Genomic DNA, 20,467 nt, shown 5'->3' on the forward strand with positions numbered 1-20,467 from the left:
CACCTACCCTCCGTATACATGGTTCCTCCAAGTCATGTCTGCAGCTCCGCATCCATGGATTCAACAACTGCAGATTGTGTAGGACTGTAGTATGTTTACTATTGAAAAACATCTGAGTATAAGTGGACCTCACAGTTCAAATCCGTATTGTTTAAGGGTCAACTGTACTGGTCTTATGATAGAGCATATTGCAGTGCAGAAACCCTAGCTGCTAAAAAATGACTTCTGCATTGTTCCAGGAAAAGATGGCATAGACTCACTTTTCCCTGCTCTTCCGTCCTAAATACAGTTAAATACTCTGGAAGTTACTTCTCCTGTATATCATGGACTGGGTGTTGGACATGCCTGCAATCCAGATCCACCATAGACATAGACAAAAAAAAAACAAAGAAACCAACCAAACGAAAAAACCCCAAGAAAATCCTCTCACTTGCCAACCTACTAGGAAAGAAGATCCCCAATATGTGCCACAGGGGGGTCCTGGTGAGTGGTTTAATCTATGGGCAGCAGTGAAGCCCCAGGGTGTCCCAACCCCATCCCACAACTTGAGCATCAGCAGGTGACTTGGAGAGCAGTTTGACCCATCAGTGGCAACAAAGCCCTGGACCGTCCCAGTCTACTCAACAACTGGTACATGAGCAGGTGATCCATCTACCCATAGCAGCAGTTGCCACAAATCTCTGTGTCCCCATGCTGTCCACCTAATGACAAGGAGACCAGGCCCAGTGGCATATGCCCCTCACCCCCACCCTCAGGAGATCTTCAGTAACAGCAGGTGACCCAGGGAGGTAACTTCATCCTCATAGAATAACAGCAGAACAGACTGAGCAGGAGCTCCATCAGCACCAGAACAACAAAGCAGACCAGATTAACATTACAAGAGTTCAGAAGGCCAAACTGTCATTGGAGTAAAGCCCCACAAAAGTAGGCCAGGACCTCAATGGCCTGCTCAAACAGAACATGTGAAAAGAATCAAGAGTCTTCTAACGTAATACCTAAAATTTCAGGATACAATAAAAAAATCACTTGTCATACCAAGAACCAGGAAAACCACAACTTGACATTGAGCTGACCTAGCGCCAATTGAATACTGGAATTATCTGACAAAGATTTTCAAGCTGCTTTAAACAAATGCTTCAACAAGCAATTAGGAATTCTCTGGAATGAAAAAAGGGGGAAATCTCAGTGAAGGATTAGAAGTTATAAAAAGAACCAAATGGCAGTTATATAATTGGAAAATATAATAACCAAAGTTTAAAATTCACTGGGTAGAATCAGTAGTAAAGTGGAGCTGATGGAGATATGATCACTGAACTTGAAGGCAGATCAGTTGAATTTACTCAATCTGATCAACAGAAAAAAGACTGAAAAAAATTATCAGAGTCTTAAGGATTTCTGGGACAATAACAAAAGATTTAACCTTTGTATCGTTGGAGCCCAAAGGATAATAGAAAGAACATGGGGCTGGAAAAAGTATTTGAAGAAATAACAGCTGAAAACTTTCCACATTTGGTGAAAGACATAACTTTAAAGCTTCAAGAAGCTGAGCTAACCCCAAAATAGGATACACTTAAAGAAATCTTCACCTAGGAATATTAAACTTCTGAAAGTAAAAGACAAAGAAAACAAATCTTAAAATAGCCAGAGAGCAATGACACATTAGCTATAAAGGACTACCAATTGGAACAACACCAAATTTCTCATCTGAAACCGTGGAGTCCAGAAAGAAGTGGCATAACAATTTTCAAGTGCTGAAAGAAAAGAACTGTCAACCCTGAAGCCTATATTTGATGAAACCATCTTTCAGGAATGAAGGGGAAATAAAGACGTTCTCAAACGAAATAAGCTAAAAGAATTTATTGTTAACGTAGCAAACAGAATTACTAGGGAGAAAGACATTACATAATAACAAAAGAATCAGTCCAATAAGAAGTTATCGCAATCCTTAATGGGTGTATACCAAACAACCAAACTTCAAAATATATAAAACTAATAGAACTGAAAGGAGAAATAAAGAAATCCACAAGTATAGTTGGGGACTTGAACACATCCTCAGTGATTGATAGAACTGCTAGTCAGAAATGAGCAAGGGTATAGAATAGCTAAACACTACCACAGGCCACCAAGATCTAATTTACATCCTGTCCAATAATAGCAGAATACATTATTTTTTCAAGTGCCCATGGACCATTCACCAAGACAGACCATATGCTGGATCATAAACCAAATCTTAACAAATTCAGAAGAATTAAAGTTATATATATTCTTTAAACGTAATGGAATCAAACTAGAAATCAATAATACAAAGATGACAAGAAAATCTACAAACACGTGAAATTTTAAAATACTTCTAAATAATACAGAGACAAAGAGGAAATCTAAAAGGAAAGTTAAAAATACAAAGAATGAATGCAAATACACACGTCACTTTTCAAAATAAGTGAGATGCAGCTAAAGCACTGCTGTGAGGGAAATTTATAGTGCTAAAGGCTTACATTAGAAAAGAAGAAAAGTCTCAAATCAGTAGTCTTAGTAGTAGTCTAAGTTGCTACCTGCAGATGCTAGAAAAAGAAGAGCAAGATAGACCCAAAGCAAGCAGAATGAGGGAAATCATTAAGAGTAGAAGTCAGTGGAATTGAAAACAGGAACACTTCTGAGAAATGTAATGAAACAAAAAATTGGTTCTTAGAAAAAATTGAATGAAATTGATAAATCTCTAGCAAGATTGATAAAAATAAAGAGACGACACAAATCACCAATATCAGGAATGAAACAGGATAACACTACAGATCTTCTGGTGTGTAAAAAGATGACAACTTTATACTCGTAAGTTAAACAGCCTAGAAGAAATGCACCAACTATTTGAAAACCACGAACTACCAGAACTTAGCCAAATTGAAATAGATATCTTAAATAGCCCTATAACTTTTTTAATTGAACTTTTGATTAAAAACTGACAAGAAATAAATCTCCAGGCCTAAATGGTTTCACTAGAGAATTTTACCAAACAGAGAAAGCATTAACATCAATTTGATAAAATGATACCGTCTCTTTCAGGCTGTCAGAGCAAAAGGAACACTTCCCAACTCATTTTGAGGCCTGTATTCCCGTGATACCAAAACTGTACAAATACAGCACAAAAAAGCAAACCACAGACTAATATCTCATTAAGTTAAATGCAAAAATTCTCAACAAATTTTAGCAAATTGAATCCAACCACAACCAAGTGGGATTTAGTCTGGAAACCCAAGTCTGTTTTGGTATTAGAAAATCAATGAGATCCACCATATCAACAGGCTAAAGAAGAAAAATCATGTGATCATAACAATGGATGCAGAAAATGTTTTGACAGAATTCCACATCATAATAAACAAAAACTGTCAGTTAAGTAGAAAGCAAGGGGAATGTCGTCAACCTCGTAATAGGCACCTATCAACAAACTTACACCTAACTTAATACTTACAGGTAGAGGACTGAATGCTCTCCCTCTACAGTCTGGAAAAGAACAATGAAGTTAGCTCCTACTGCTGTTAATCAACATACTGCTGGCAGTTTTGGTTACTGCAGTAAGGAGAGAAAAAGAAAGAAAAGGCATACAGATTTGAAAAGAAGGAATGAAACTATTGCTATTTCCAGTTGACATGATTATCTGCATAGAATATCTGAAGGACTGTACCAAAACACTCCTAGAACTAAAAAGTGAATTTATTATAATTATAAAAGTATAAGATCACTTCACAAAAATCAACTGATTTCTATACGTTGATAATGAACAAGTGGGAACATATTTTTAAAAATGCAATACCATTTACAATTGCTCCAAAGACAATGAAAAAAAGTATAATAAAACATGCAGGATTTGTGCAGTTAAAATGACAAAATCTTGATGAAATTGAAGATTTAAATATTTGGAGAGTCATACCATGTTCATTAATTGGAAGACTCAAGGTAATAAAAATGGCAAGTATTCTTAAATTGTTTTACTAATAGTTGTAATTCTTAGTAAAACCTCAGAAACATTTTTTTATAGACAAGCTTATACTAAAATTTATATAGACAGAGACAGGCCTTAAAATAGCCAAACAATTCTGAAGACTGAAGTGGGAAGAATGACTCTTCCTGGTGTCACGACTTGCTTGTAGCTGCAGTGATCGAAGCGGTGTAGTGCTAGTGGAAGGACGAGCACAGAGGTCAGTGGAGCATGTGAGGAACCCAGAAGTAAAGTCACACCAGTATGCCCTGCTAATTCTTGGCAAAGAAGCAAAAGCAGTTCAGTGGAGGAGGGATTGCCTTTTCAGTATTAGTGCTGGAGAAATTGGACATCCATCTGTAGGCAAAAATATGAACCTTGACCTAAACCTCACACCAATACAGATCATGCACTCTAATGTAAAACATAAAATTGTAAAACTTAGAGAGAAAGAAGAAAATTTCAAGACCTAGGACTAGATGAAGAGTGCTTAGACTTAACACTAAAAGCACAATCCATAAAAGAAAAACTTGATAAATTGGACTACATGAGAATTTAAAACTTTTGCTCTGCAAAAGACCCCGTTAAGAGGAAGAATATACAAGTTACAACAATATACAAGTTAGATTGGGGGAAAGTATTTGTAAACCCCATGTTTAACAAAGGGCTTGTATCTAGAACGTATAAAAGCCCACCAAAACTCAACATTAAAAATACGAAGAGTCCAGTGAGAAAATGGGCAAAAGACAGTCTAAACATTTCATTGAAGTGGATGAATGGCAGACACAGACACAGATGGTAGATAAACACATGAAAAGATGTTCAACGTCATTAGCCATTTGGGGAATGCAAATTAAAACCGCAATAGTATATCACTACCCATCCATCAGAGTGGCTCAGATAAAAATTGTGATAAAACCAAATGCTGGGGAGGATGTGGGAAAAGTGGGTGACCATAACATCGCTAGCAGGGATGTTAAATGATGTGGCCACTTTGCAAAACTGTTTGGCAGTCCCTTTTAAAACGACAAATGGATCTGTCACACCAAGAGCAGTTAATGCTGCTCTTGGGCATTTGTCCCAGAGAAGAGAAAACTTATTTTCACCAAGAAACTTATTACATGCTTGTTCTTAGCAACTTTGTTCTTCATAGCCAAAACTGTGAGACCCCAGTGTCCTTCAGAGGGTGAATGGATGAACAGATGATGGTACTTTCATACCACAGCCTGCTGCTCAGCACTGAGATGGAACAGGCCATTCAGTCACGCGTCCAGTGCCTTGGATGGACCGCGAGGAAGTAATACCAAGTGAAAACAGTCAACCTCAGAAGGGTGCATACTGTGCGGTTCCGTACATTTACATAGAACGTGTGAAGTGTCATTGTAGACGTGGAGAGCAGATTGGTAGTTGACGGGCAGAGGTGGGAGCAGCGAATGTGGCTATCAAGTGACATAGTAATGGCACAGTGAAGTATCTTGATTTGATGGTGGTCACATCAGGCTACGTGTGTGATAAAATTGTACTGACGCAGATACAGAAACGTGAGCACTTGTAACTGGTGAAATCTCTGTGGTTCGTGCAGTGCCAGCTTCCCAGTGTGGGTAGGTACCACAGTTAGGCAGGACGATACAGTTGGGAGAGGGTGGGTGAAGGGTACACGGCACCTCCCTGTACGTTACTTCTCACCTTTCTCTTGTTATCTATACTATTTCAAACTAAAATGGTTGGATTCCTACATAGGCATAGAAGGAAATCTGGAGGAGGACACGGAAACTGTAAGTTTCTCAGATGGCAGAATTACGAATGATTTGTATTTTCTTTGTTTCATACGTTTTCAACAGTGAACATATATGGTTTTTATGAGAGAAAAAAATGCATTAGCTAAATGGATTCAGTGAAAACTAATTTCCAGTGGAAATGTTCATTGCAAAATTTGCTCAAAAGGGTCCGTTTGAATTACGAACTTGGAGGGCATTGGTAGCCTTGGAAGATTTTCAGAGTCACAGTGGGATCAGAACACAGAGTGTAGCAGATTTAAAAATAAATGGGAAGCAGGTAAAAGCAGGGAAACGTAAAAAGTACGCGTTCAACAAGCCGACAGAAAGACGCGAGAAGGGGAAGTGGGGTGAGGATTTTTCAGGTGGGAGGCTCTTGAACCACAGCTGGTGCCACAGGCAGAGAAAGTGGGTGATTATGAGTAATTTCTAATGAGGTGATCACCCCATGTTTGTGATAAACCACGTTAGTCGGCGTGTGGTCGGGCGGGTCACTTGCGGTCCAGGACCAGGGCGGGTGCAGGGAGTTGGAGCTCGTGTTATTCCCTGTCGTGTGCACGCGCGTGTGTGTGTGTGTGCGCACACGTGTGTTTACTATGTAAGCGAACCTGTAGAAATGATGGGCCTTTGTAGAGGAAGATTTTGATTTGGGGTTTAGCTAACCTCCAGAGCACTTTTAAAAAACCTGTTGACTTAAATGGCTAATAAAAAGGTAGCTGGTCTCTATTTGAATAATTCCATTTGGGGTTTAATTGCTTCCTTCTGTCCTCACCGAATGTGTCGGTTAAATCGCCAAAGGAGAATGCCAGCGTCTTTTATCAGTTTATCAGCTAATCATTTAGACATGATCAGTATTTGCCACCAGAAGTAGTGGCGCCGGGCGGTCCCTAGGTAAGATGCTGCTGTAGCCTTAGTCGTTCTTTAACCTTAGTACATTAAATGATGCACAGGGCACCCTGCACAACCTGGCAGCTCTGTGCGAAGGCAGGCGCAGCTCTTCACGAGGAGGGAAGCCGAGAAGCAAAGAGGAAGAGGTACGCCTCCTGCATGCTCGCTGCCTCACGCCGTCACTTTGAGTTGATTGCCTTCCTTTCCTGCATGGTTTAAATTCCTAACAATGACTGGACGATCTTTAGGTCTGTAGGGACCTGTTAATATATTTTGACTGACATACTGTGTCATAATTTTGCCCCATAACTGTTATTCAGAATTCTGAGTTCAATTTCTTTTCTTTTGGTAAAATTAAAAATTTGTTATTGTGTTGTATTTCTTTTCAGAAACAAATTGATCTAGATTAAACACTTGAAAGCTAATATTACATTGCCATTAACCAGATTTCAAAACTTTTATTTCTTATATTCACATTAACACCTTTCTTTAAATAAAAACCATTTTAGCAATGAAAACCGTAGTTTTTCTTATGAATTAAAATGTTGCGGTTTTTTTTTCTCTTTGTAGGTTTATCTGGCAAGGCTGAGACAAATACGACTGCAGAATTTCAACGAGCGCCAACAGATTAGAGCTAAGCTTCGTGGTGAAAAGGCAGGTTAAAAATCTCTTTTTCAAAAAGTAATTGAATGACATTATAATACACTGAGATTATGTGCCACTAACACAAAATAAAGTCTGATGAAGACAGTGACAGTCAAAGGCCAGAAAACTATACATAGGGATACAGTATATCTTATTTATATGACTTAAAATTGATAAGACCTTCCGGGGGGATTCTGAGAGGAAAGTGTGAGTGGTACCCATGGACATATGAAATGGTACATTTTATATCCTTCTGTTTCTGTCTTTTTTCTCAGTGTCCATAGGAGTTGATGGTTGTGGAGTGTTCAGTTGCAGCTGTGAACAACTTGCTATTTTTCATTTTTAGGTGTTAGTTTATTCATGTGAAGTCTACAGTGAGTTTGCGGTTCTATCCTAAGTGGTCTGCTCACTACTTATTTTGTAGAAAGAAGCTGACAGCTCCAAAGGACAGGAAGGAAGTGGGGAGGCTGACGTGAGGCGTAAGAAAGTGGAAGCGCTGAAGGTATGTACTGGAAGTGATACAGGTTTTCTTAGAGGACATGGAAACCCGAGATAGAAAGCCGTGTTCTTAAGTCTTTCGTAGTAAACCAACTTACTCTCTTGCCTTAACTTACCTTTCCCTTTTATCCCTCACTTTTCCATTTCTGAAAAACAGAGTCTTTCTCTCTTCATGTCATATTTATGGAGAGCCATTTGATGACGCCACAGCATAAATACATGAGACTATCACACAAGTAACCTTAAGAAGAGAAAATGGTAACCCTAAAAGTGAAAAACATAATCTCCGTTTCCGTGAAGACAAGTTTGTGCATAGTAGTCATAGTTGTAAATTTTTGAATTTTTATTTCTATTTGACTGTACCTGCATTTATTTTCATTCCAGAAATACTTATCGAGCAGCTGCTGTGTGTTGGCAGCCCGTTGAGGTGCTGGGCATGCAGCTTACGTTTGTGTTCTGGAACCACACACACCCACTTCTCTTTCGGCTAATAAGGAAATATTTTTATGGACCTGGAAAAACAAACAGGCAAACCCTGTGCCTTTCTTTCTGGCACCGGCTGTGCTGATTGTCTTCATTTCCAGGCCCAGGTGAGCGCCCGCGCAGCTGTGCTGAAGGAGCAGCTAGAACGCAGGAGGAAGGAGGCGTATGAGAGAGAGAAGAAGCTGTGGGAGGAGCATGTGAGCCTTGCCCCTGTCGTCGTCCTGCCGGGTTCCTGCCTGCCCGCTTTCACGGGGTGCTGCGCCAGCCTTACGGTTCTGTGGTCCTATTTTCTCCCTCTCGTTCATTTCCCCTACATCTCTCTGTCTCTGTCAACATTTAAGGACGATCCATGTGAAAGTTATTTTGGGGTTTCATTTGAGGTGAGAACCCAGTGTGTTTTATTTAGTCTTTATTATTGCCAAGTAGCTGATCAAAGTCCCAGCATCACTTAATGCCTGCAACGTTTCTTCTGCCCCTGATCTGCAGTGCTGCCTGTGAGAGACTAGACGCCTGTGTGTCCTGGAGGATGAGTCCACGTCTGTTCCCCAGGGCCCCATTGTGCTTGTAATTATGGGTTTAGAATATATTTAATTCCTGGAAGCGTTCTTCCCTCATTTCTCCTTCACTCTTCTTTTTCATTTGTTTTCCTTACTTATTTGCTCTCTTTTTCTCTGAGAGGTACAGTTTAGGGTAATTTTTTTTCTTTTTTCTTTTCTTAAATCCTGTTGGGATTTTGATCATACTACCTTAAACCTACAAGTTAACTTAAGAAGAACTGACATGTTTATAATAGTCTTTATCCAGAAGTGTGTTAAATATCTACATTTATTTGTATCTTTTATATCTTTTACATAATTTTGATCATTTTTAACTCATACTTGTTATATTTCTTGTAAAGCTCATTTCTTGATGGTTTATGATTCCATTTCTGCTTTTAAACGTTTGTTTTTTTCTAACAGAATAGTGCTGATATTTGGAGAAATTGTTGGCTTTTGCTTATCTCTTATGCAGTGACTGTGCCTGTTCTACCAATTTTGAGGGGTTTCAGCATACAACAATATCACTGACAAGCAGGCATGATATACATCATAACAGTAATTGCTACAGTTCATCATTGTTTATTGTATGCAAGGCAGATTATAACCACTGCCCATGGATCGCTTTGCTTACTCTTTAGGACTTTACAAAGCAGATAAAGAAAGATAAAACAATTAGATGAGGTCACATTTTCAGGAAGTGTGGAATAGGGATAGGAACCTGTGCCCATCAGGTATCGAAGTCTTAGTATTCACAGGCGGTACGCCTAACTCCCCTGCCTTCTTTAAGTTTTGCCTTTTATTACCACTTTATCCTTACTGCATTGGCCAGAACTTCTAGGGCACAGTTAAATAGTAAAAGGGATAATACTTTTGTTCCTGTCTTTACTGGAAATACTTTAGTCATTTCTCTGTTATGTATGGTAAAATAAGTAAGGAATATAATTATACGTCTGGGTTTTACAGTTTTTATCAGACTTGTGTTTTGGCATTTTGTCAGATGTCTTTTGTGTTATCTCTTAATATGATTGTGTTTTTTCTGAATCCACCCATTGATGTCATATACAGGGAGATTCTCTTACCATATTCCTAATGAAAAAGAACCATTTAGCTATGAAGCATGAGTGAAAGAGACAGAACTCCAGAAATCAGAATAAGTCTAAGGATTTTTTGATAGTTCCCTTTCTTTTTCTCCTCCCAGCAGTTTTGATTTCTCCACCCTCCACTAGTTAATGTTTTTCTCTGTAGTTTCCAGAGTCCAATAGTGGAGAACTCTTATCTTGTTTGCCACATCATGAACAAGTCTTGACTATGAGACGATAACTGTCACAGGGTATCTCATCTTCCTCCCAAATCATAATTACTATTATCTGGTTCTTATCTTCTGGCCTACTGGTCCCAGTCTTACCTGGCTTCAGACTGTTATGCTTTTTAAATCATGTTTTAATTCTAGTGTTTTTTACTTCCCCCTTTCTTTTTTCTTTTTTTAATTTTTGAATTTCCTTTTTTAAATTTTTTTATATAGCAGGTTCTTATTAGTTATCCATTTTATACATATTAGTGTATATACATCAATCCCAATCTCCCAATTCATCCCACCACCACCACTGCCACTTTCCCCCCTTGGTGTCCATACATTTGTTCTCTACATCTGTGTCTCTATTTCTGCCCTGCAGACTGGTTCATCTGTACCATTTTTCTAGGTTCCCCATGTATGTGTTAATATACCATATTTGTTTTTCTCTTTCTAACTTACTTCACTCTGTATGACAGTCTCTAGGTCCATCCATGTCTCTACAAATGACCCAGTTTCATTCCTTTTTTATGGCTGAGTAATATTCCATTGTATATGTGTACCACATCTTCTTTATCCATTCGTCTGTCGATGGGCATTTAGGTTGCTTCCATAACCTGGCCATTGTAAATAGGGCTGCAGTGAACATTGGGGTGCATGTGTCTTTTTGAATTATGGTTTTCTCTGGGTATATGCCCAGTAGTGGGATTGCTGGGTCATATGGTAATTCTGTTTTTAGTTTTTTAAGGAACCTCCATACTGTTCTCCATAGTGGCTGTATCAATTTACATTCCCACCAACAGTGCAAGAGGGTTCCGTTTTCTCCAACCCTCTCCAGCATTTATTGTTTATAGATTTTCTGATGATACCCATTCTAACTGGTGTGAGTTGATACCTCATTGTGGTTTTGATTTACATTTCTCTAATAATTAGTGATGTTGAGCAGCTTTTCATGTGCTTCTTGGCCATTTGTATGTCTTCTCTGGAGAAATGTGTATTTAGGTCTTCTGCCCATTTTTCTATTGGGTTGTTTATTTTTTTTATATTGAACTGCATGAGCTGTTTATATATTTTGGAGATTAATCCTTTGTCTGTTGATTCGTTTGCAAATATTTTCTCCCATTCTGAGGGTTGTCTTTTTGTCTTGTTTCTAGTTTGCTTTGCAAAAGCTTTTAAGTTTCATTAGGTCCTATTTGTGTATTTTTGTTTTTATTTCCATTACTCTAGGAGGTGGATCAAAAAAGATCTTGCTGTGATTTTTGTCAAAGACTGTTCTTCCTATGTTTTCCTCTAAGAGTTTTATAGTGTCTGGCCTAACATTTAGGTCTCTAATCCATTTTGAGTTTTTTTTTATGTATGGTATTAGGGAGTGTTCTAATTTCATTCTTTTACATATAGCTGTCTAGTTTTCCTAGCACCACTTATTGAAGAGGCTGTCTTTTTTCCTTTGTATGTACTTGCCTCCTTTGTCATAGATTAGTTGACCATAGGTGTGTGGGTTTATCTCTGGGCTTTCTATCCTGTTCCATTGATCTATATTTCTCTTTTTGTGCCAGTACCATATTGTCTTGATTACTGTAGCTTTGTAGTATAGTCTGAAGTCAGGGAGTCTGATTCTTCCAGCTCCATTTTTTTCCCCTCAAGACTACTTTGGCTATTCGGGATCTTTTGTGTCTCCATACAAATTTTAAGATTTTTTTTGTTCTAGTTCTGTAAAAAATGCCATTGGTAATTTGATAGGAATTGCATTGAATCTGTAGATTGCTTTGGGTAGTATAGTCATTTTCACAATATTGCTTCTTCCAATCCAAGAAAATGGTGTATCTATCTCTCCACTTATTTGTATCATCTTTCATTTCTTTCACCAGTGTCTTATAGTTTTCTGCATATAGGTCTTTTGTCTCCCTAGGTAGGTTTATTCCTAGGTATTTTATTCTTTTTGTTGCAGTGGTAAATGGGAGGGTTTCCTTAATTTCTCTTTCAGATTTTTCATCATTATTGTATAGGAATGCAAGAGATTTCTCTGCATTATTTTTGTATGCTGAAACTTTACAAAGTTCATTGATGAGCTCTAGTAGTTTTCTGGTGGCATCTTTAGGATTCTCTATGTATCATGTCATCTGCCAACAGTGACAGTTTACTTCTTCTTTTCCAATTTGTATTCCTTTTATTTTATTTCTTTTTCTTCTCTAATTGCCATGGCTAGGACTTCCAAAACTATATTGAATCATAGTGGCAAGAGTGGACATCCTTGTCTTGTTCCTGATCTTAGAGGAAATGCTTTCAGTTTTTCATCATTGAGAATGATGTTGGCTGTGGGTTTGTTGTATATGGCCTTCATTATGTTGAGATAGATTCCCTCTTTGCCCACTTTCTGGAGATTTTTTGTCCTAAATGGGTGTTGAATTTTGTCAAAAGCTTTTTCTGCATCTATTGAGATGATCATATGGTTTTTCTCCTTCAGTTTGTTAATATGGTGTATCACATTGATTGATTTGCGTATATTGAAGAATCCTTGCATCCCTGGGATAAATCCCACTTGGTCATGGTGTATGATCCTTTTAATATGTTGTTGGAGTCTGTTTGCTAGTATTTTATTGAGGATCTGCATCTGTAATCACCAGTGACATTGGTGTGTAATATTCCTTTATGTAGTGTCTTTGTCTGGTTTTTGTATCACGGTGATGGTGGCCTCATAGAATGAGTTTGGGAGTGTTCCTCTGCAATTTTCTGGAAGAGTTTGAGAAGGATGGGTGTTAGCTCTTCTCTAAATGTTTGATAGAATTCACCTGTGAAGCCATCTGGTCCTGGACTTTTGTTTGTTGGAAGATTTTTAATCACAGTTTCAATTTCATTCCTTGTGATAGGTCTGTTCATATTTTGTGTTTCTTCCTGGTTCAGTCTTGGAAGGTTATAGCTTTCTAAGAATTTGTCCATTTCTTCCAGGTTGTCCATTTTATTGACATAGAATCTCTTGTAGTAGTCTCTTAGGATGCTTTGTATTTCTGTGGTGTCTGTTGTAACTTCTTTTTCATTTCTAATTTTATTTTATTATTATTATTTTTTAAATTTTATTTATTTATTTATTTTGCGGTACATGGGCCTCTCACTGCTGTGGCCTCTCCTGTTGCGGAGCACAGGCTCTGGATGCGCAGGCTCAGTGGCCATGGCTCACAGGACCAGCTGCACCGTGACATGTGGGATCTTCCCAGACTGGGGCATGAACCCGTGTCGCCTGCATCGGCAGACGGACTCTCAACCACTGCGCCACCAGGGAAGCCCTCTAATGTTACTGATTTGAGTCCTCTTCCTCTTTTTCTTGATGAGTCTGGCTAATGGTTTATCAATTTTGTGTATCTTCTCAAAGAACCAGCTTTTAGTTTTATTGATCTTTGCTATTGTTTCCTTCATTTCTTTTTCATTTATTTCTGCTCTGATCTTTATGATTTCTTTCCTTCTGCTAACTTGGGTTTTGTTTGTTCTTCTTTCTCTAGGTCCTTTAGGTGTAAGGTTATAGATTGAGATCTTTTTTGTGTATTGAGGTAGGCTTGTATTGCTATAAACTTCCCTCTTAGAACTGCTTTTGCTGCATCCCGTAGGTTTTGAATCATCGTGTTTTCGTTGTCATTTGTCTCTGGGTATTTTTTGATTTCCTCTTTGATTTCTTCAGTGATCTCTTGGTTATTTAGTAACGTATTGTTTAGCCTCCATGTGTTTGTGTTTTTTACATTTTTTTCCCCCTGTAATTGATTTCTAATCTCATAGGGTTGTGTTCAGAAAAGATGCTTGATATGATTTCAGTTTTCTTAAATTTACTGAGGCTTCATTTGTGACCGAAGATGTGATCTGTCTTGGAGAATATTCCGTGTTCACTTGAGAAGAAAGTGTAATCTGTTGTTTTTGGATGGAATGTCCTATAAATATCAATAAAACTTATCTGGTCTAATGTGTCATTTAAAGCTTGTGTTTCCTTATTAATTTTCTGTTTGGATGATCTGTCCATTGGTGTAAGTGAGGTGTTAAAGTCCCCCACTATTATTGTGTTACTGTCGATTTCCTCTTTTATAGCTGTTAGCAGTTGCCTTATGTATTGAGATGCTCCTATGTTGGGTGCATATATATTTGTAATTGTTATATCTTCTTCTTGGATTGATCCGTTGATCATTATATAGTGTCCTTCCTTGTCTCTTGTAACATTCTTTATTTTAAAATCTATTTTATCTGATATGAGTATTGCTACTCCAGCTTTCTTTTGATTTCCATTTGCATGGAATATCTTTTTCCATCCCCTCACTTTCAGTCTGTATGTGTCCCAAGGTCTGAAGTGGGTCTCTTGTAGACAGCATATAGATGGGTTTTGTTTTTGTATCCATTCAGCGAGCCTTCTCTTTTGGTTGGAGCATTTAATCCATTCACATTTAAGGTAATTATCAATATGTATGTTCCTATTACCATTTTCTTAATTATTATGGGTTTGTTTTTGTAGGTCCTTTTTTTATGTGTTTCCCACTTAGAGAAGTTCGTTTGGCATTTGTTGTAGGGCTGGTTTGGTGGTGCTGAATTCTCTTAGCTTTTGCTTGTCTGTAAAGCTTTTGATTTCTCCATCAAAGCTGAATGAGATCCTTGCCAGGTAGAGTAATCTTGGTTGTAGGTTCTTCCCTTTCATCACTTTAAGTATATCATGCCACTCCCTTCTGGTTTGTAGAGTTTCTGCTGAGAAATCAGCTGTTAACCTTCTGGGAGTTCCTTGTATGTTATTTGTCATTTTTCCCTTGTTGCTTTCAGTAATTTTTCTTTGTCTTTAATTTTTGTCAGTTTGATTACTGTGTTTCTCAGCGTGTTTCTCCTCGGGTTTATCCTGCCTGGCACTTTCTGCGCTTCCTGGATTTGGGTGGCTATTTCCTTTCCTATGTTAGGGAAGTTTTCGATTATAATCTCTACAAATATTTTCTTGGGTCCTTTCTCTCTCTCTTCTCCTTCTAGGACTCCTATAATGTGAATGTTGTTGTGTTTAATTTTGTCCCAGAGGTCTCTTAGGCTGTCTTCATTTCTTCTCATTCTTTTTTCTTTATTATGTTCCATGGCAGTGAATTCTACCATTCTGTCTTCCAGGTCACTTATCAGTTCTTCTGCCTCAGTTATTCTGCTATTGATTTCTTCTAGTGTATTTTTCACTTCAGTTATTGTATTGTTCATCTCTGTTTGTTCTTTAATTCTTCTAGGTTTTTGTTCTTTAATTCTTCTAGGTGTTTGTTAAACATTTCTTGCATCTTCTCGATCTTTGCCTCCATTCCTTTTCCAAAGTCCTGGGTCATCTTCACTATCATTATTCTGAATTCTTTTTCTGGAAGGTTGCCTATCTCCACTTCATTTAGTTGTTTTTCTGGGGTTTTATCTTGTTCCTTTATCTGGTACATAGCCCTCTGCCTTTTCATCTTGTTTATATTTCTGTGAATGTAGTTTTTGTTCTACAGGCTGCAGGATTGTAGTTCTTTTTTCTTCTGCTCTCTGCCCTGTGGCCTATTTCCCCCTTTCTTTTCCTTTGTTTCAGACATAGCATGCATAGGGCGTGAGTATGAAATAATTGCTGTGCTAACTTATTGCCTCTTCTGCAAGAGAACATTGTAGCAACCACATTTGTCAGAAGTAGAAATATCTCATCGTCATAGAGCTAGTAATTTGTCCTCTTAGCCAAATCCTTTCAAACTTATGTGTTGTGGAAAGGAGGGTGAGCCTACCTTTGGTGGCCTCTGTATAGTGGAGTCGAGAACAGTCTGCCTTTGTTCTCTTGAGCCCGGGAAACAGAAACATTTCGTCCTTTGCTGATTTGCACAGTGGGGCAGTTTCTATCAGGGTGAATCAGTATGAAACTGCCTGTTTCACACGTGCACAGTAGCAATTCTGACTCCTCAGATGGCAGCTGGAGCCCAGCCTTTTCTGCCAGAGGCTGCCCTAGATGTCATACACCCACCAGTATACTTGCATAAGCAACCACATGCTTATAGTACAGTCCAGGAAAAGCTCCCTTAGAAGTCTTGGCTCTCTAAACCATGTAAAGCCAGTGTAATTTTTAAAAAATTTTAACGGTAGATCTGTCTTAGATAGTTCTGAAGTGCACACAAATGACAGATTATATGGCTATATTCCTGATAGATAATACTAATTTCTAGTGCAGCACAACTTTGGATTTCCTCATGTTTCTTCACAAAGGTTTTTACGGTGGCGACATTAATTAAACTGTGGCAGGAGCCTGGCTTTTGGGGTCCAGCAGGCAAGCAGCCCCCTTTCGTTTGGGAGAATTATTGCACTGTGTGCACTTTTGGAAAGACTGTCGAACAAGGTGCCCTGGCTTCTCCCAGCTGAGGAGCAGGCCGGTGATCTACGGTGGTCCAGCTGGACTCTGCGGGCATGAAGTTTGAGCAGGTGGAAGTTGGGGTTGATTTAATCAAGCGAGAGAACCTGGTGAAGCCAGGAGTGAGCTTCTGCTGTCAGATCCATGCAACTACCCCGGCTCCTGTTCTCTTCTCGTGGAGGGCTTCCCTTTGCTTTGTGATCTGCCTACAGCTCTCTTCTCTCTTCTCCCCGCTCCCCTCCTCTCTTCCAACTCCATCCCCCACATCTCCTTCCTCCAGAGTTAGTTTCTGTTGCTTTCAGCCAACGAACTTTAGCAGATTGACTCTGTAACGTGCTCTGCATGCGACCTTGCGAATAGCAGCAGCAGCGAGTTCACCAGGAATTCTGTGGCTCGTGCTGTGCAGAGCTGTGCCCAGAGGACGCGTGCTGGAGGGGTGAGGACAGCAGCAGGCTGGGAGTCAGGAGACCTGGGTCTGTCTCAGCTCTGCCAGTTAATTAGCCTGTTTGGGGGACTGGCTTCACGTTTGGGGGCTTTTATTGCCTCATCCATCTCTCCTGTTGTTGTGTCTCAATGTTGCCTTGAGGAGTAGCCTTCACAGTGTGAGCACGTAGGTCCAGTTTAATCTACAGGAGTGGGTAGAAGTTATTTTACCAAGTAATTGTTTGAACAGGAAGTCTAATTTAGCACAAGCTAGATGTATTGTAGGGACTTAGCGTCTGTTCCTACTCTAACTCAGGAGTGGCTAACATGGCATTTCAGGTTGGGCTTAGCGTTATTCCGCTCCCAGAAATGTTCATTAAAGGTTTGATTGTATGTATGTTGATGCATTTTTACCCAGTAAGACCACCTATCTTTCAGTGGATTCTCAAGAGTATCCTTGATCTAACAAACAGTAAAAATCACTGCCTTAATTATTCTGATTCTTTGGCATGTATACCCAATTTTATAAATTTTTCTTTTTGGCACAATTATTGGTAAAAATTGTAGTACTAAATAGGACTTTAGAATGGAGAATGATTTTCATGTGTGATGATAGAGTTTTTCCACCCAAATAACAGTGTTGCTTTTCCCAGCCAGCATATATGCTCATATTGTAAGTAAAACATACAAGGGAGATAGGTTTCGTTTTTTAAAATGGTAGCAGTGTATTTAGTAATCTGAAATTCAGTGAAAAATAGAATTAGGGAAATTCAGAGACTATGTTTTGAGTACGTGTTTCTTTTTAATTGCGTTGGACTCTTTCTTGTGTATTTCATTTGTGTTCTGTCTTTGTCGTGTTCTTTAGACCTGCCACATAGGCCTATAAAGCCTCCACCAGGCTGGACACACTTACCCTTCTGGCTGCCTTGGCATGTTCTTATTCTTAGACATACTTACAAATGCACTATAGTAGTACTAGTTAAGAAAAAAAATTCAGATACGAACACTTTTATAGTTTTGGTACTTCAAAGACAAGGTTTTGAGAAGTTAAATATGAATTTGCTAAAATTTGGCCAAGATGTATTTTTAGGCTACATAAAATTATGTGTGAAGTTGCTCTGTACTCAAAATATTAAATCAGGGCATTTAATAATATTTTTCTAATATACATTAAAATCTTAATAATCATTCAGTATATAGAGATGAAATAGTATTTATATTTATACTTCAAGATTAGCTAAACTTATAATTCCATGTATTTATAGACCTGGCCTCAGTATTTGGTGAAATTTTTAGTTTTGTCATTAGGTGGCATTGCTGGTTAATTTTTCAGCAAATTTTAAAACTGACAGATAAAATAGAAGGAGTTTTACAGTGATAATTAAAAATCTTGTGGAAATATAAGCAGTATGGAAAAGTCTTGAATTTATTAACCTGGTGATAAAATAGCTAGGGAAAAAAAATCTTCTAAAGCAATTTGTTTCTTAAACCTGACTTATGAAACTTTCAGGTCAGTGTTTTATTCCTATTGCGATTTTTTTTTTTTAACTTTGAATTTTGAAGAACTGTTAGAATGAAGTAGGTATTCTAGACATAACCAGGTGATCAATTTGTAACAAAATTGGGTTATTTGTTTTTTGTTTTGAAGTTTTATGGTTTTTTTCTTCTATGAAACTTTGTTTTGTTTTCTTAATTTAATTAATTTTTGTGTTGTTTTACCATATTCAGTTATCTTTCTGAATTAAGGGCTCAATCTAATGTTTTCTCTTTTGACAAATTTAAGGATACATTATTATCTTCCATCTCAAGGTCTGGTTAATACTGAATAGCATTAATGTTTCTGGCTAAAAATAATATATCCATGATGTTTACACAGAAGGCCCAAGTTCTCCTGTGCTACTAAGTTACTGATGTGTGTTACCTTGGCTTATAAAGGTGTTGCCATGTCTCAGTAGTTACCCTGAATTACCCTTAATTTTTCAATAACTGAATTAGTTTTGTTATAAAGTATTTCTAAGAGTCAGTTGGGTGTTCTGTTTGGTTTTGTTCTTTGGTTTAGGTTTCATATATCTTTCTTTACTTGTTTGTTATCTCAGGTTCTTTTGGTATGTATGTATCTTCAGGTTCTTCTGTATCTTAGCTTAGCTGACCTGGGGAGAGACTAGTACATGTTTGATTATAGAATGTAAGCATTTCCTGAAGGCTGCAGACGATCCTCCTTATAAAGGTGCCAGTGACTTTCTTTCACAGTGGATCATATATCTTAGAGACTCTGTCTGTACCAGTCGTTAGCCATATGTATGGCAGCCAGACAGATTTTAATATACTACGGAGTAGAATTTTAATAGTTATGTGTGACACTTTTTCTTCATTAAAATGCCTTTTGTTGATTAAAAGAAAAGACTTCTTTTCAAAGATGAGTAGCGTGCAGAGAATTTAACAGAGATCTCCCATGTCGTAGCCCAGTCCTGCTGCACTGAACTTGATTGTCATTGGTGTCAGGCCCTGTTTAACTCATAGCACTTTATCAATAAGCAGATATTTCTTTTCTGTTACTTTAGGTTTCTCTTAAGGTTGGGACTAATATAGGAGTGTCTCTAATATATTTTACAACTTAAGACTATAAGGTCAAAATAAAGCGTTTTCAGTCCCTTTATATGTGACTTTTGCCATTAACTAAGGACAAATTTGCTAAGTATTCCATAGAGGTTTTTTAATTCTTCTTAAGTCACATATCTCCAGTTTCAGAGAGTTGTGCCAGTGTCTTGTTTAAATTGTATAAGAATTATGTGTGTGTGTGGATAAACATTAAAAAGACTATAGATAAATGAAGTGCAATTAGCCAGAGCAGGGGTATATGGGTGAATTTTTTTTCTCTTTTTTTTAAGAATCTCCTTAATGGTCTTATTCTAGGCAGCTGACCAGTGATTTTGGGAATGACTTTTGCGTTAGTCTCTGTAAGCATCAATGAAAATTGTATCAGAGGCTGAGAAGGGAGGTTAGTGCTATTCTTGCTTCAGTGAAATTGGTTAAATTCATATTATCGCTCTTGTTTATTCATACAATTAAATTACTCTATTGATCACTTTTTTATCTTAGGTTTTTTTTTTCTGTGTGTGGTACGTGGGCCTCTCACTGCTGTGGCCTCTCCCGTTGCGGAGCACAGGCTCCGGACGCGCAGACTCAGCGGCCACGGCTCACGGGCCCAGCCGCTCCGCGGCATGTGGGATCTTCCCGGACCGGGGCACGAACCCGCGTCCCCTGCATCTGCAGACGGATTCTCAACCACTGCGCCACCAGGGAAGCCCTATCTTAGATTTTTAAAAAATTTGTAATGTAAGGTATTTGTGTTTCAGGTTTCTGCTTCACATTGACTTCTATAAAACCTTTGCATACGGTGCTAACACTTTCATTTCTGATTCTGCACTGATGGGAGGGTTTTAATCTGGGCTGTACTCTAGAGATCAGAAACTTGCTTTTGTAAGCTTCTTCATCTCGTCAGGGACTGAAACCAGATTCTGAGTGTTTAAGGCAGATAACCCTATTTAATGGAAACTAAATAAGTATTTGCTGAACTGTAATAATTACTACTATTTATTAGGC

General features: G+C 38.2%; 1 protein-coding gene across 10 annotated transcripts in view; it reads left to right on the forward strand.

Moving 5' to 3' along the window:
• NEK1 (NIMA related kinase 1) overlaps nucleotides 1-20,467 on the forward strand; it is a 218,232-nt gene that overhangs the window by 127,768 nt on the left and 69,997 nt on the right. For 2 of the 10 annotated variants that reach the window (XM_067040066.1, XM_067040069.1), the window contains exons 18-21: nucleotides 6,696-6,779; nucleotides 7,204-7,287; nucleotides 7,703-7,780; nucleotides 8,361-8,456. The exons of 1 other annotated variant lie outside the window; for it this stretch is intronic. In XM_067040066.1, the coding sequence (XP_066896167.1) occupies nucleotides 6,696-6,779; nucleotides 7,204-7,287; nucleotides 7,703-7,780; nucleotides 8,361-8,456 (342 nt within the window). Of the gene's footprint in view, nucleotides 1-6,695; nucleotides 6,780-7,203; nucleotides 7,288-7,702; nucleotides 7,781-8,360; nucleotides 8,640-20,467 lie in introns of all 10 variants that reach the window. 7 more of the 10 variants (XM_067040067.1, XM_067040072.1, XM_067040071.1 and 4 more) reach the window with 6 other exon arrangements.

The sequence above is a fragment of the Kogia breviceps genome, chromosome 8, assembly GCF_026419965.1.
Source record: "Kogia breviceps isolate mKogBre1 chromosome 8, mKogBre1 haplotype 1, whole genome shotgun sequence".
NCBI classification, from domain to species: Eukaryota; Metazoa; Chordata; class Mammalia; order Artiodactyla; family Physeteridae; genus Kogia; species Kogia breviceps.